The following is a 16,121-nucleotide window of genomic DNA, read 5'->3' on the forward strand; positions in this document are numbered from 1 at the left end:
TCCTTTGGTGTCTTGAAAATACGGCTGACCCCAATCATGTCTTCTACTGGTTGATATTTCAGCTTTGGAGTTTTCTTGATTAAAGTAATACCTGACACATCTTTTACTGCTTCTCTTTTTTGTACTGGAGTCTTCAGCAATCTTTTAAAGGCAATTTCATCTGTGATAGGTTCCAACTCTTGCTGTGGGGTCCTCAAGAGCTGCTTGATGCCTGACAAGACCTCGACTGGCTCTGGCTTCTGCTGTGGGGTCCTCAAGAGCTGCTTGATGCCTGACAAGACCTCGACTGGATCTGGCTTCTGCTGTGGGGTCCTCAAGAGCTGCTTGATGCCTGACAAGACCTCGACTGGCTCTGGCTTACGCTGTGGGGTCCTCAAGAGCTGCCTGATGCCTGATAGGACCTCGACTGGCTGTGGCTTACGCTGTGGGGTTCTCATGAGCTCCTTGATGCCTGATACGTCCTCAACTGGCTCTGACTTTTGCTCTGGGGTTCTCATGAGCCACTCGATGCCTGACAAAGCCTCTACAGGCTCCGACTTCTGCTTTGGGGTTCTCATGAGCTGCTCGATGCCCGACAAGGCCTCTACAGGCTCTGACTTTTGCTCTGGGGTTCTCATGAGCCGCTCGATGCCCGACAACACCTCTACAGGCTCCGACCTCTGCTTTGGGGTTCTCAGGCTCCGACTTCTGCTTCGGGGTTCTCATGAGCCGCTCGATGCCCGACAAGGCCTCTGCAGGCTCCGACTTCTGCTTCGGGGTTCTCATGAGCCGCTCGATGCCCGACAAGGCCTCTACAGGCTCTGACTTCTGCTTTGGGGTTCTCATGAGCTCCTTGATGCCTGACAACATCACTACTGGTTCTGACCTTTGCTTTGGGGTCCTTAAAAGCTGCTTGATGCCTGATAAAACCTCAAGTGGCTCCAACTTCTGCTTTGGAGTCCTCCTTTTACTTCCTGATTTCACCCAAGATGCTTGTTTTTCTGGAATTATTGACAAACTATCCACACTAATATTTTCTTCCAGCATAGCTTTTCTTTTTTCAGGAGTTTTTGTGGATATTGCATCAAACATAGACTTTAGAGACTCCTTCTCTCTCAGAAAGTGACAAATGCCTGGACTATCTTGTTTGTGTTCCGAAGCATCTGAACTATTTAATGGTGACACCATCATCTCTCCTGAAATAAGTAGTAGATTTATGTAATTTGGAAAAAAAATTAAGCAGAAAATCCAAACATTTTAATTGTTGTATAACTAAGTAAAGTGGATTCAAACAGCCAGAGCCTTTTACAAACCAAAATCCAAACATGTGCATCAACAATTGATAGGGTAATTAGCTTCTACAAGGCACAGCACACATTTTAAAAACTGCCTATTAATTTTTTTTATTATTTTTTACTTAATCTGATAAGAAAAAGTATTTTCTGTTATCCCTAAAATTTCTCGCAGTACAAGTTTTTTATTATGATTTCCTTTGTGTTCTGAAGCAATACTAGAGATAAATCAGAAATTTTCACATTGTAGAACATACATTTGACCTTTCCAACACCAAGGAAGAAAAAAAAGATGAGATTTTTGTAAAATTTTTATCATAGAATGATAGAATAGCTCAATTCAGAAGGGACCCATAAGGATCATCAAGTCTAACTCCCTGCTCCTTGCAGGACTACCTAAATCTAAACCATATGACTAAATGTCTTTCAGACAGTCCCTTGAACTCCGACAGGCTTAGTGCTGTGGCCACTTCCCTGGAGAGCCCATTCCAGTGACCGACCACCCTCTTGGTGAAGAACCTTTTCCTAATGTCCAGTCTGAACTTCCCCTGACACAGCTTCATTTTATTTTCTCGTGTCCTATTGCTGGTCACAAGAGAGAGACCAGCACCTTCCCCCTCTACTGCCCCCCTTGAGGAAGGTGTAGACTGCAATGAGGGCACCCCTCAGGCTTCTCTTCTCCAAGCTGAACAAGCCAAGTGACCTCAGCTGCTCCTCGTAAATCTTGCCCTCGAGGCCTTTCACCATCTTGGTCACCCTCCTCCGGACACACTCTAATAGTTTGATGTCATTCTTATATAGAGGTGCCCAAAACTGCACACAGTACTTGAGGTGAGGCCGCACCAGTGCGATGCGGAGTGGGACAATCACTTCCCTTGACCTGCTAGCTATGATGTGCTTGTTGCACCCCAGGACAGTGTCGGCCCTTTTGGCTGCCAGGGCACACTGTTGACTCATATTAAACCCAACTCATTTGCCATCAACACAAACCCTGACATCTCTTTCCGCAGGGCTGCTCTCCAGCCTCTCATGCTCAAATTTTTAAGTGTAGCCATAATCACTCTACCCCAGGTGGAGAATCCAGCACTTGGTCTCATTAAATTTCATTCGTTTGGCAACTGCTGAGCTCTCTTGTCTATCAAGCTCTCTCTGTAAGGCCTCTCTACCCTTAAGGGAGTCCACAGCTCCTCCTAGTTTAGTACCATCAGCAAACTTAACAATGTGCATTCAATGTCTGCATCCAGGTAACTTATAAAAATGTTGAAGAGCATTGGCCTTAAAATTGAGCCCTGGAGGACCCCACTGGTGACTGGCCACCAGCCTAATGTAACCCCATTTACTGTAACATTTTGAGCCCAACCCTTCAGCCAATTACTCAGTCAGCATATTGTTGCCTTGCTATCTGTGTGCTGGACATTTTATCCAGAAGGATACTGTGAGAGACACTATGAAAAGCTTTACCAAAATCCAAAACCACCACATCTGCTGGCTTCTTTTGATCAACCACATGGGTGACCTTGTCATAAAAGGAAATTAAGGTGGTTAAGCAGGACCTTCCTCTCATAAACCCATGCTTGCTATGACCAATGACTGCGTTGTCTCTCAAGTGTTTTTCAGTAACTCCCAGAATAACCTTCTCCATAATTTTACCAGGCACTGAAGTGAGACTGACAGGCTTGTAATTACCAGGGCCTTCCTTCTTACCCATCTTGAAAACTGGGACAACATTTGCCAGCTTCCAGTCAACTGTGACCTCTCCAGACTCCCAAGACCACTGAAAAATAATGGACAGAGGTCTTGCAATAACACCAGCCAGCTACACTCAGTTTGCATGTGGCTTGTAACTGGAAAGACACTTTTCAAAAATACTCGTTATGGTACCTGTAGAGGCACTGAAGTTTGGATTTCTTTGATTCTTTTGCATTCTGTTCCTTATGCATAGCAGAAAAGGATAATGAAGAGGAAAGCTTGGAAAAAACTGAAGTGAATTTCTCTGGCTGTTTAGTGCCAACTATTTATTTTCCTTCGCTATTTCCTAGCGCGGTAAGCATGAGCATTAAAACAAGCCTAACCATGCTGTTGCTCAATAGAAGCAGCCATCATTCCTCCTGCTAGTAAAAAGTACTGGAGCAGAAGAAAGGTTATGGAAAAAAGTCTGGTCGGAACAATTCATAGAATATGTGAGAGGAAGTTGTTTTTTCTTCGTGAAACACAATTTAGACCAAATTTATAATGCCAGAAATGTTAATTTCCAGAAAAACATACTCAAAACCAAGCCTTGAATATTGAAAGTCTAGCCTCGCTTGTGTCCCTGGAAAAATAGTGGAGCAGGTCCTCTTGAAACACACTTCCGGGCACAAGGAACAACAGGGTGATTGGGAACAGTCAACATGAATTTATCAGAGGAAAATATACCTGACCAACTACCTTTTATGATAAAAAGGAACATATCTATGGTAGAAAAGAGAGCAGTGGTTATTATTTAATGCGAATTTGACAAGGTTTTCAACACTGTTTCCCACAATATTTTGGTATCCAAACAAGAACATCACAGGATAGATGAACAGGCAACTGTCTGAATAAAGAACTGGTTAGATGATCAGGCTCAGACAGTTGCAGTTATTCTCTACCTGCAGGCCAGTAACGATTAAGAATACTGCAGGCTGGAGGAACAGGCTAACTCTAAGAATACCTTACCCTTAAATACAACTATAACCTCAATCTTAAAAATATCTCTCTATTCATTTTAAAAACATAATCCTCATCTTCAAACTGGAAATAAAGTACACGTCTGGTGTCAGTTTTTAAATCAAGGCTTGTAGGATCTAGCAATAACTTGCCTTCATATTTCCTGCCATGTCAAGTTCTAATCATAAGATGTTCAAGTCCTTCCAAATTCCTGGTCCAGCAGGATTAAGAAATAAACCGTTTGTTTTGGTTTTTTTCTTTTTTTTTTTTTTTTTTTTTTTCCCCCCAATCCATAATCCCTAAATTATGAAACTAAAGCATTCATGATATACAAAAGGATTGATGCATATAGAATCTAAGATTATGGGTTTGCCCACAGATTTCAGGAAAGCACTGAATACCAGGATAAATAACAACTGATAACAGACATCGTCAAATGGATGAAGATCACTCTACAAGTTGTTCTTTTCAAAGAAAACACTTTTTACTGGACTCCCTTCTGAAGTTATAAAAAGGTTTGTTACACCTAGCCCTATCTTCCACAACATCTGAAATAAACCAAAATATATTTCAACCATTATTATGATTATGATGATGATTACTACTTTAAATATTGGTGTTTCAGTAGATGCTCAGTTTTGCTAAATTCTCAAGAAAACAAAATTTTAATTTCAAGAATTCTGAGTTATACAGAGACAAAATGACTGCTACACAAGGTTATTAGCAAAAGATGCACAACAAAGTATAATCTTAATACAAATCTTTCTAACCCGACACTTAAAGTAAATAGATTTCTTCTGCAAGATTGCACAATAGCCTCTCCCTACCATTAAACTTTGTCACTGGATTTAGATGTATCCACAGACAACTGATTAAGAAAGTGCCATGCTTCAGCACAAGATTTGCCAGAAACAATACTTCAACATTTTGAAGTTTCATACCAAACAGAACAAGTAAGAAAATAACACCTACTCAAAAATTAACTGGAACTACAAAAATGTCTTTTAATACGTGATAAAAACCAATGGTTCCTCTTATGGGTTGCCAGATGCTTCAGCTCAATACATCAAGTCTGCCTAGGCTGAAACCACTCACTGTCTCAAGCAGACTAAATATATGTGAATGTTCCCTTTATTTTCAAATAACATACCACATTCTTCAGGAGTATGCAATTCAGAAATGTCCACTGCAGTACACGTTGGTGTAAAATCAGTCTTCTGAACAGTGGCCAAAGGTAACGTTTTTCCACTCTTGTTTTCTGGAGTTTGAAACATTTCAGTCACTCCTATAAATTATATTCAGAGAAATGAGCATATGCTTTCACAAAAGAACTGCACAGTGGGCAGAGTGAGCAACAGACTTTAAAAACTGACCTGTGAAGCTTTCGTCCATATCCATGTTTAGCTTCAAGGTAGGATTTTTTACCACTTTAGGAACCTGTCCAGCCATTCTGACTGTGGTGGAATAAGCTCTACCTACAACTATTGTAGCAGGTGACTCTGCATGACCTGTACTAAAATGACCTTTTATTTTTCTTTCTGGAGTCTGCAGTGGGGAGGGGGAAAAAACAACAAAAAAAAGTTAGTAAACAAAGATCCCTTTTATATAAAAATCTACATTTCTTATATGCTGTGACAAAGACACCAACACCGATATAACATCATATTAAAAGCTGAAAAGCTTTCAGCTTCTGTAGCAAAATACCTACAAGCTGTTTTGTGGTTATGCAAAAAAAAAGACTGGGGGGGAAAAAAAAAAAAAAAAAAAATCATTAAAACAAGGAAAAGAATACCTTCGGTGATCGGCTTATCTTCTTTAGGAATCTTCCTTTTTGGACACTTTTTTTAAGTGTCCTTGACTGTGGTCTTGCAACACCTGATTTTACCACTTCTGCCCAAGATTTTGCAACTAGAAAGCAAAAGAGAAATAACCATTTTAATTCTCAGCTGTGTAAGTGGAAGTTCACAATTATTTCTTTATGATTCCAGTAGAATTTCTGCAGTTGGGCATAGGAAAGCGGTTGCTGTATCATCTGACAACACCTATACTAAAGTTCTCAGTGAAACACTTCCAGTTGAAAGATCCAATTTCAGCTGAAGTTTAACAAGTGTCCAAGTACCTAGTATGGCTTTCCACAACAAAACAACAAGAAGCTTCATTCAGTGCCTAGAACTGAATGCTGACCCAATTCCACCCTCACTCTTTCTGTAAGGAAATAATTCCCCCCCCCAAGAGAAACTTGCCATGAACCTTTCAGTCTTGTTCATTACTGTACCTGAACTTCTCCCTGGTGGGAAATGAGATTTAACATCGGAGAAATGGCTTCTCAGTGAAAAACATCCAGCTTTTCTTTCACCACCTTCCCAAGGAATTTCGTAATCAGGAAATTATTTATTTATTTATACTGCTTACAGCATTTCCATAACACAGAGTTTCCATAATTTTTCTTACATCACCTCATCCTTATAACATACTCTGAAAATTCCCAAAGCAAGATTATCTTTTATCACAGCATCATTCTATACACAGCGGAGGAATCAGGGAATTAGTTACAGTTGTGTAATAAATGAAGCTGTAAGCACATCTGCCTCATTTACTTCAGGAACAGGCTATGAGAAGGCAGGGATCATGCAAAAGAATTTTTTTTTTTAAAGTAGAGATAAAAAGGAAAAATTCCAAAGAAAAGGATATTGTTATTTTCTTGTTAGAATTGCTGTGCAAATTGGGTAAAGTCTATAAATAAAAAGAACTTTCAAAAGCTGTCATTGCTAGGGTGTTCAGATTATGTAGAAAAATGCTAAGCATGCAGGAAATTATCTGAAAAAGCACCAGGAACACAAAGAGTTTTATTTTGGATACAAAGCAGACATCCAAAATTTTTAAGAACTGTGGCGTTCTTCTCCTATTACAGAAGAAACAGATGTACTGATATTAAAATCCACCTACACATTACAGAGAGGTGATGAAAAATGGTAAGTCATTAATATTTGTTAAGCACTCTGCTGCTATGAAAATTAATGGAACAACCAAAGCCACTGAAAAACAAACTACTTCACTAAAAGACTACTACCACGTTCAGCTGTACTAACCAGGAAGTACTGTGAAGGACTGGGTTTTTATCATTATTACCGTTATTACATGATGAAATAAGACCACTATTGGGACATTGTATGCAGTATGTTGTTCAAAATTTTAAAATTACACAAAAAATAGAGATAGTAAAGAGTAATAAACATTCCTGGGTGAATAGTGGTATTGGTGGGAAGCTTTAAATTTGACTTTGAAAGGGTCAACTTGATTTAATTTACAAACACAGATGACAAAAGACAAAAATTTAAAGAACCAGAGTCCCCCATCATAATGTTTCCAATGCTGTCCAAACTATTTCAAACCACTGTTTGACATTCAAATTCAAATGTTTAGCTTGAAAATACTCAAACCAACACCTAGTTATAATCCTATTTAAATTTTATCCTTTATGTACCACTGTCAACTGTTAAGTGCAGTCCAGACCATGGACAAAGGCTGTGAACTGTCTATATAAAAAGGCACAAAGAAAATAAACTGAAGCTAGATTGCTATCAAGTGCATATTTTCAAAGCAAAATTGATGTAATTGATACAATTTGATTTAGTTGAATAGTACTTGAACTTGAAGGATCACTATTGCAACTAACCTTGCAAAAAGAACCTTAATTCTACCATTTTTCAACTTCTGAACATTAAGATTTGTGTTCTAAATATGGTTTTATATATGCTTTAGTGATTTGCTTTATCAATATAGGAGAATGTAACACTTAGCAATTCCCAGTTGTTTCCAACAATTCCAACAACTGTCAGAAGATATGCCAATGATTTGGTGGTCTCTGCATAACAAAATAATAGGCCTAATTCAGTTTTCTTCCTGTATTTTAAAGCATTAAAATTAATATTAAAAATTAACCGCTGAAACAAACCTAGTAAATTGGCACTAGAGGCACCACTTCTTCTTTTTGCGTTGAAAACTGCTACAGCCCCACTTCTCCTCTTCATGGGCGTGACCTTCAAAGCAAGTTGTGCACTTCTTGTTACTTTGTCAGGCGTAGTCGTTACAAAGGTTTTATTGTCTTGGTTGACACGAGAAGATTTAGCTGATTTCACTCGGGCACCATTTTTCTCCTTTGTATTCATGTCTTCTGCAACAGCATCCTTCTCTTCTGCAATCGGTGATGGTGTCGTGATGTGAGAAACAGAGAAACGTCCTTTTGTGTAAGGTGCTGGAGAGCCTAAAGTAAATTTAGGTGTTGCTCTCCCAGAGGCAGGGGATGAGGCAGCTGGGGACTTCTGGACTGGCAAATTTTTTGGTGACATTTTCTTTTTCTGCCAATGTTCAGAAAGTTCCTGGTAGAGAAAAAGAAATACATAAAATGTTACTACATGTAGCTGAACCACAAATGCTTATCTACATCTCTGACAAGTAAATTACAATAGTATAAAATATCATCTGATCATTTGAAAAAGCCTTAAGCGTTATTCTCTGAAAACAAACTTGTAACAATTTCAAAACAGGCTCAAAAGACACATGCAAATTCAACGGAGTAAACCGATTTAGTTTTCTACTTCATTCAAAAGTTTTGTTCACATCAAGTACACTGCACACATCTCAACTAGTTTAAATCAACAGCAAATGTTTTCAAACTCCTAGACAAACCCTGTGGCAGGAGCTTGCACAGTCTGCCAACAAATTACTGTTCTGTCTTCTGTTATTTATGGTAAACTGGAGCTTGTAAACACCGCTGCTAGGCACAAACATACAGAAATATACTCGGGCATATGCAGGAGAATGAGCAATAGCATGCGAGGTGAATGAAAACACACCTCCTGTATACAGACAGGCAGCTATAAAGGGTAAGGTGAGCCTTCTCCTACAATGGAGAAGTTAAAAACTGCAGATTAAAATTTGCTGATTTCAAATACCATTTTAATTTCCAATTATAATTTCCACTTCCCAACATACATATAACAAGGTTTACTACTAACTTTCAATTAATTTTAGAAGTATTTGAATTTATAAATTCTGTTCACATTAATTGTCTTAGGAACTTGATTAGTCTTAAGGTTTACCTGGACTGCAAAGCGCTTCAATCCCTCAGCCTTTTTCAGAACTGCACGTGGTGAGTTTCCAAATGGTAAGCTCAGTCTGGCAGGAATTGCACCTCTTTTAAGGGGTGAGTTGGGAGGTAAACTTTTATCAAAAAGTTCTGGACTTAGATGACCACCAAAAGACACTCTCTTCCTTTTTCCTAAAGGCTGAAGTAACAAATCACCACTTTTCCTCTTCTGAGATATCCTTTTTGTCTTGCCTAAAAATAACAATTGAAAATATTTCTGTATACCTAAGAATCCAAGTCAGTAGTTAAACCAGCACAGAAAACAGCTTACATGTGCATTGTAAAATTGGAAACGTATCAGAAGGTAACTTACCTTAAAACGAAACAGATCCAATTGAGTAACTTTTATACATATTATTGTGTATTTTTATTGTCAAATATAACTACATGATAAATGTTTTAGAACTAACATGTCACCAATGAGTTCTACATTTTATGTAAGTGGAAAAATTCTCATAAAAATGCTACAAGAATTTCTCAAATACAAAAACGAGGCATGGGATTACACATATTTACCTGATTCTTCTCCAGCCAACAGGCCAGAAATACTCATTTCTGAGTCAGCCTCATTGTCTTTCAGTACAGTGGCACTTCCAGAAGACCTTCTCTTTGATGACAATCTACGAGGTCTTCTAACACTGGCATCTTCCAAATCTTGTTTCTGATGATACCCTTTCGTGGCCAGCTCTTCTTTAGTTCCGCTGTCTTTTCTGTCTGTAGTCTTATTGCAATGTTCTTCAACGGCAGTTGTCTCCGACACTTTTTCAGGTAGCAGCCCAGGGGTCCTTGGCCTACCCCTTTTTCTTACAGAGTCAGATTTCTGACTAGCAGGAGATGCCAGTTCTGATGTTAACTCTTCTGAAACCAGTGTCTCTGAATGGACACTTTTCCTGGATAATTCTTTACTTTGCCTGTTATTTCTTCTGGGACTCTTGGAATTAGAAAAAGATGCAGGAGTTTCAGAATGCCCCTCTTTTGAGCTAACAAAGTTTGTCTGACCACATTGTTCTTGCAGCACGTCTTTTACAGGTTTTCCTGGTGTATGTTGTTTACTATTTCGTCTTTGTTTTAAGCATTTATTTTCCGCCAAAGGCAGTTGTTTGAGGCTATCATTTCTGCACACTGAACCTTCCCCTTGAATTTCAGATGAAAATTCTGAAAACCACTTACGTTTCAATGACACGTGTCGTCGAGATGTTGGAGTATCAGTATTTTCAGGGTTCATTCCACCGGTTTCTTCTGTAGGCAATATGAAATGAGACCGAGGACTCTTCCTTCTGGGTGTTGGTGTAGACAGAACATATTTATAGACTTCAGAAACATTTGTCATGTTAGTTGTTTGTGCTAGTTTATCTACTGCTATTGCAGAGCTGTGTATTTTCATTTTATCTGCACAATCCAAGCTTTCTATAGAGCACGGCTGCAGTGAAAATACTGCATTTCCATCATTCTCCTTACTGGGTTTGGTGGTAACTTCAGTACCTTTAGATTTGCCTGCTGTACTTAGTTCCTTATGATCCTGCAAGTGACTTCCTTTACCAGTATCTCTTGACATCTCCTTTGAAACAGAAGTTCGAGAACTTCTGGTAAAACTCTTCTTCGTAGCACTTCCTACAGCTGAGATCTGGTTAAATTCTGAACTGATTACTTCTTGCTTTATTTTTATTTTACATTCTTCAATATTTTCACTTCTGTCTATTTCTTTTTCTTCAGCCAGGCTTCCAAAATCATAAACACAACCCGATGATGAAATTCGAGCACTTGGTTCTAGCAGAACACTCTTACCATCTTCTTTTTCAGCTTGTTGAGATACGTTTCCCTCTTGCAGAGGTTTTTTCACTTCAATCTCATGTTTCAGTTTTTCATAGAGTTTACTAAAGGGAGACATTTCATTTTGCTTTTTACTAGATTGATATATTCTGTGTGAAGATTTGGGCGTTTGTAGTTTGAAGGGTAAAGCTTTGGAAATATTTTCCTCTGTACTTGGTTTGTTTTCATTGGCATTTTTTTTTTCACACTCAGCATTATCTACAAAGTAAGCAAAGCAAAACAATAAGAAATTACAGATGCAGAATTAACTTAAAAATTGCAGAACTACAGATATGAGTTCCATAAATGCAGATAAAAATTCCTTCCTTTCCTCTCCCAAGACGGTCAACCAGCATCCAGGATACAGTACCATAAATAAAGCTCTGTTAACAATAAAAATTTCTCACATAATAAAAGCATTAGTTATCTAAATATTTAACATAAATTCTAAGCTGCAATCTGGAATTTGTCCCATAATCAGGTAAGGCACTTGGTATTTCACATTTTTGCTTTTCTTCAGAATCAATGGCTCATATACACCTTTCAGGGCTGCCACAAGACAGATCTATGAGCATAGAATTAAACAACCATTTAGATCAGCTTACCACAATTCAGTCTGGTTTTTGTCCTTCATTTACATAGGTGCTATATTGCTTGAACTGTGGTAATGCTTCTTTAGCGTAAAGACAGACAATAAAGCTGAGCTGCCACTTCCCAGATGAGACACAGCAAGTGACTGTACGTGTGCTGCCATTCCACTGCAATCTGCAAACTGTATCCAAGGAAGCTTGAGGTAGCATGCCTCACTTCGCGTTTTCCACGTGCAAGGGTACATGCAAGCTAACAGAGCTCATGTGGTAAAAGGTGCCTTTTAAGCCACCTCGTGTACATCTATACATCTACAAGGTCTATTTCCCAACACTATTTTATGTCAGCATGAATGCTTTGCTGAAACAAGTGCTGATACATGTTGACTTTCCTTAATTGTGATGGTAAGTAATCCATGTGAGGATGAAGGTAGAGACTCTGACAAGCAAGGAAAAGCCTATCAATTATCATCTGGGAAAGGGGAAAAGGAGGGAGGGGGAAAAAGAAACATGGAAAAGAACAGAAAATTGGATATTTCTGTGAAAGCTTTTACCCAGCTGCAGACAAGTACATCAGGTGGGTTTTTTTATTTAGCTGACAAGTTATTCCCTTAATGTTGATAGAACAGTGAAGCAAAGACTGTTGTATCACAGGTCACTGCTGGGGAACCTATCACCCAAATCCTGTAAATATAGATACGCTCACAACAACCCACTGAAATGGAACCCTTTGAAACAGCCTGGGGTTTTTTGCACTGGAACAAACACTTATCACAAAAATCAAACCTGCCTGTAGATAAATAGCCTTCACCTAATAAAGCTGGTATCTTCCCATGAAAGTACTTAAGACAAGAAGGATGGGAAGATGAAGTCCTGGCATTTAACCAGTCCATGGTCTATAACTAGACTTCATAGCTCTAGAAGATTTTTACTTCTACAAGAAGATTTTTACTTTACTACAAGAAACAACTATTGTAAACTATTATTTCAATCAGCAAAATTAATGCTTCCAATGTATCTCCAAAATTATATCTGTTTCAATTTCTTATTAGGAAAGAATACGTGAGATAATGCACTATTTGCTCAAAAGGGATCTAGCTCTATTCTAGGTCAGCAGAGAACCGCAAGTTAAATTTTAATCACAAAGGTGAATTTGCCATGTTATACTTGTTTGATGCCGCTGAAAAGTAAAATGTAATAGGCAAATTGTTTCACATTTGGATTGCATTTGCAAAGCTGGTGTACTGAAATCCCTTGTTAGCTATAATCTTCATAAACTGAATTTGCATAAGTCACTTAAAGCAATATATATGGATTTTGCCAATTCCAGGCTAACTGTTACTGCCCATTTGTCAGGATGCAGTTAAACTGATTTCTCTTGGCAGAACTTAGTGTTGGTAAATCACAGCATCTAAGTATGATGTGATAATACACTGACATAGCAAGGTGTATTGTATTCAGATTGAAAAGAATTAAAATACACTTCTTTTGCTCTTTTCAACCTTGTTTTTCCTCTTACGACAAGAATAAATGCAGTGAAGGTGGAAGAATAAAACAAAGTCCCCATAAAACAGGTACCAACCTGAAACATGAAGACTTTTAGGTCCTGAAGTTTGTTTGCCTAATAATTCCACTTCTGCCACCTGAAAAAAATGAAGAACCTGTGAATTTGCACAATATTACAGCACAGCAACAAATATTTCACAGTTTAGTTTTCAACCGTACACTGAAAAACACAAGATTTATAAAAGTATATGTATTGTTTACTAAAAAAGTGAATGAAAATCAAATTAAATTTAAGAACATTGGCCAATACACATTGAAGGCCCTATATAGCAAGAGTTTAAATCTTATTTTATCATGAAAATTATTAGCTTTAAAAGCATAAGAATATATACAAGCACATTTGAATCTCACCTTCTTATCAGGCCTAGTGGAACATTTTTATTTAAATAAGAGAACTATTAACATTAAAAAAAAAATCTTTCAATAGCCACACTACTCACAAACTGGCACTATCCCCTTTAAGGGAGAAAAGCTTGCTGAGAACAAAAAAGGAAACTAATGAAAATAAATTATTAAAAGACAAACATAGTTTGATATTTATAAATTCCAACAATACATTAGTGTACTAGCACATAGAGCAACAGATTATTTTTGAAAAGAATGCTTATTCTCCCCAGGCAAACCTCCCCATTTAAAGTACAAGGATATCCAATGCCCTACTCTGCATTTCCTGCATCCCATCCTCACTTCAAAAAAGGATTAGTTTTTAATTGCTTACCTGTATTAGTAACATCATAGATTATCAAGTATCTATTACCAAAGACTGACAAGTCTAAAATTAATAAATTATTATTTTTTTAGAAAAGTATTTCTCTGAAAGAGCTTATTTTTATTTTCAAACAGACAAGTAGTCTATAGCTGAAAAATTATTCCTAATAAGAAAACAGAACAAGGAAATACAATACCATATCACTATTAATATTAATGTACTTGTAACAAATAAGCCTATGGCCACAAAATTACCTGCAGTGTTTCATCTTTTGGAGACCTGGAACGCCTCTTTCTTGGAGTTGATTGGAGAGGATATTCAAATCTGGAAGAAATAGTTAAAAAGCAAAAACAACCATTTTTTGTCAAATAGCTGATGACTAAATTCCCATTATTAAGATAAGCAATAGTTGTTCACTCCCAACAATACACACATATCACTTTTAAAGGCTTTAGCTACATCAAAATACTTCAAAATCTTCCCCTAAAACTGACTACCCTCAAAACAAAAGCAAAATGATATCTCTAGACAATTCTATCTTTATTGTTTTAGCTTAACACAATATAAAAGTGATTAAAAAAAAAAAAATCTCTGTAAGCAATCCTGCCTTCTGAAGAAAGCCTGTAAGACTTGGTAAAGAAATATGAAATAAACTAGATTAATTTCTGTTTCTGAAGATGGTAAAAGGAGTTTTTAATTTTCCCTATTTATCTAGAGCCATCTTCTCTATCTTCATACAGCAGTCCCCAAAAGCTCTCTGCATTGTCTGCCTGCAGAACACATTCTAGGATCGAGACATTCACAGTTTGTCATTGGCACTTACCTGAAAGAACGATCAATAATAGTTAGCACATCTCCATGCTTCAGAGGTACAGGTTGATGAAAACAACCACCGTTCAGCTGCGTAGGATTTACTGTACTTAAATTAGTCAATATTACCTAAAACCAAAACAAACATTTCAGTAGCCTGATGAGATACAATGATGCAATACATATGTCATTAAAAATATCTCACCTCCTTGTTTTCATTTACTTCAATTTTACAGTGTTCTTTTGAGACCTGAGGCAGTTGGATGCGAATATCACATTCTGTCCTCCTGTGGGTAAAAATACAATCTGAGCTTCAGGACACGCACAAGACACAAAAACCTGACTACTCTAGAACTAGGTGATTTCCCAACTTTTCGGCTAATAATTGTACAGCAGCATGATGATTTTCTTTATGTTGCCGAATTTAAGAAAGTAACTAGCCAAGTCTTTCAACTGTGGCGAAAAACAACAGGAGTTCTCAATTCCACAATATCAGAGAATCCATATCAAAAAATGTATGTGAAATATCCAAATTCTGAAAAAAGCAGTTCACAACAAGCCAAAAGACCTGTCTACAACAGATGTCTGGTGGCTTGAGATTACTTGTTTCCTGATTTGCAGGTTGTCAAAGACTTGTGGAACATCTCAAGGCCCCTGTGGATGTGGCACTTCAGGATGTGGTTTGGTGGGCATGGTGGTGTTGGGTTGATTGTCAGACTTTATGATCTTAAAGGTCTTTTCCAACCTTGTCCTTACCTGTGATTTTTGGAAAATACCAGCACACACTCTTAAGCTCACTCTTAGGGAAGTTGTTACTGATCACCCTCAGAGACAGAATATTGGGTAGATAGACCTTCGGTCCCAGCTGGATAGCTACTTCTACCTTCTTAAAAGTTGTTAGTAACTGAAAGCTCTGTTTCTAAATGTACAGACTTTTTTTTTTTTTATGCTAATCTCTAATGCTTTTGACATGCTGTAGGTCTTAGGCAGCAAACATACCAACTATCATAGCAGACATACTGTTCACAGAAGTACCTGATACCCTTACTGATGCAGCTAGCAGAAATTAATGTTTGTACCATTAAATATCATCTGTCTGGGCAGCTCTGCTGAAGCCAAAGAACGATATTATTGACACTAGAGTGCTTCCCAAAGACTTTCACTATGGAATCTGATTCTGGACTCAATAATTATGGTTATTTAAGATGTGATTCTACGATCTATCAGTCAGTAAAGTGCTGAACAGACCTCGCTTAAGTGAAGTAAAAACATTTTATTTTGAAGCCTGTTTATAATAAGATCATCTAGTCAAGTCTTCACACGTACCATTCAAGTATATTGATTTTATCTTTTAATGTAAAATAGCTGGATCAAGCTCAAGACCCACTATCACTCAACTGTATGAGTCAAAGTGAGTTTCAAGATTAGAGGCGCTATAACTTCTCATTAATTTTTAATATTAATTCTAGGTATTGGCTAATGTACTCCACTACTGAGGTTTTGGAGACACCCCCCCCCCCCCCCCAAAACAA

At 37.8% G+C, this 16,121-nt stretch overlaps 1 protein-coding gene across 1 annotated transcript in view; it reads right to left on the reverse strand.

The window, feature by feature from the left end:
• Positions 1 to 462: 462 nt before the first annotated feature.
• Positions 463 to 16,121, reverse strand: part of MKI67 (marker of proliferation Ki-67) — a 16,154-nt gene continuing 495 nt past the window's right edge. Inside the window, exons 2-10 of the mRNA XM_010284864.1 lie at positions 14,795 to 14,876; positions 14,603 to 14,718; positions 14,034 to 14,103; positions 9,625 to 10,666; positions 9,062 to 9,300; positions 7,915 to 8,338; positions 5,333 to 5,467; positions 5,110 to 5,244; positions 463 to 1,175 (exon numbers count right to left, since the gene is read on the reverse strand). Coding sequence (XP_010283166.1) covers positions 463 to 1,175; positions 5,110 to 5,244; positions 5,333 to 5,467; positions 7,915 to 8,338; positions 9,062 to 9,300; positions 9,625 to 10,666; positions 14,034 to 14,103; positions 14,603 to 14,718; positions 14,795 to 14,876 — 2,956 coding nt within the window. The remainder of the gene's footprint in view (positions 1,176 to 5,109; positions 5,245 to 5,332; positions 5,468 to 7,914; positions 8,339 to 9,061; positions 9,301 to 9,624; positions 10,667 to 14,033; positions 14,104 to 14,602; positions 14,719 to 14,794; positions 14,877 to 16,121) is intronic.

Source organism: Phaethon lepturus, unplaced genomic scaffold, assembly GCF_000687285.1.
Source record: "Phaethon lepturus isolate BGI_N335 unplaced genomic scaffold, ASM68728v1 scaffold5214, whole genome shotgun sequence".
Lineage (NCBI taxonomy): Eukaryota > Metazoa > Chordata > Aves > Phaethontiformes > Phaethontidae > Phaethon > Phaethon lepturus.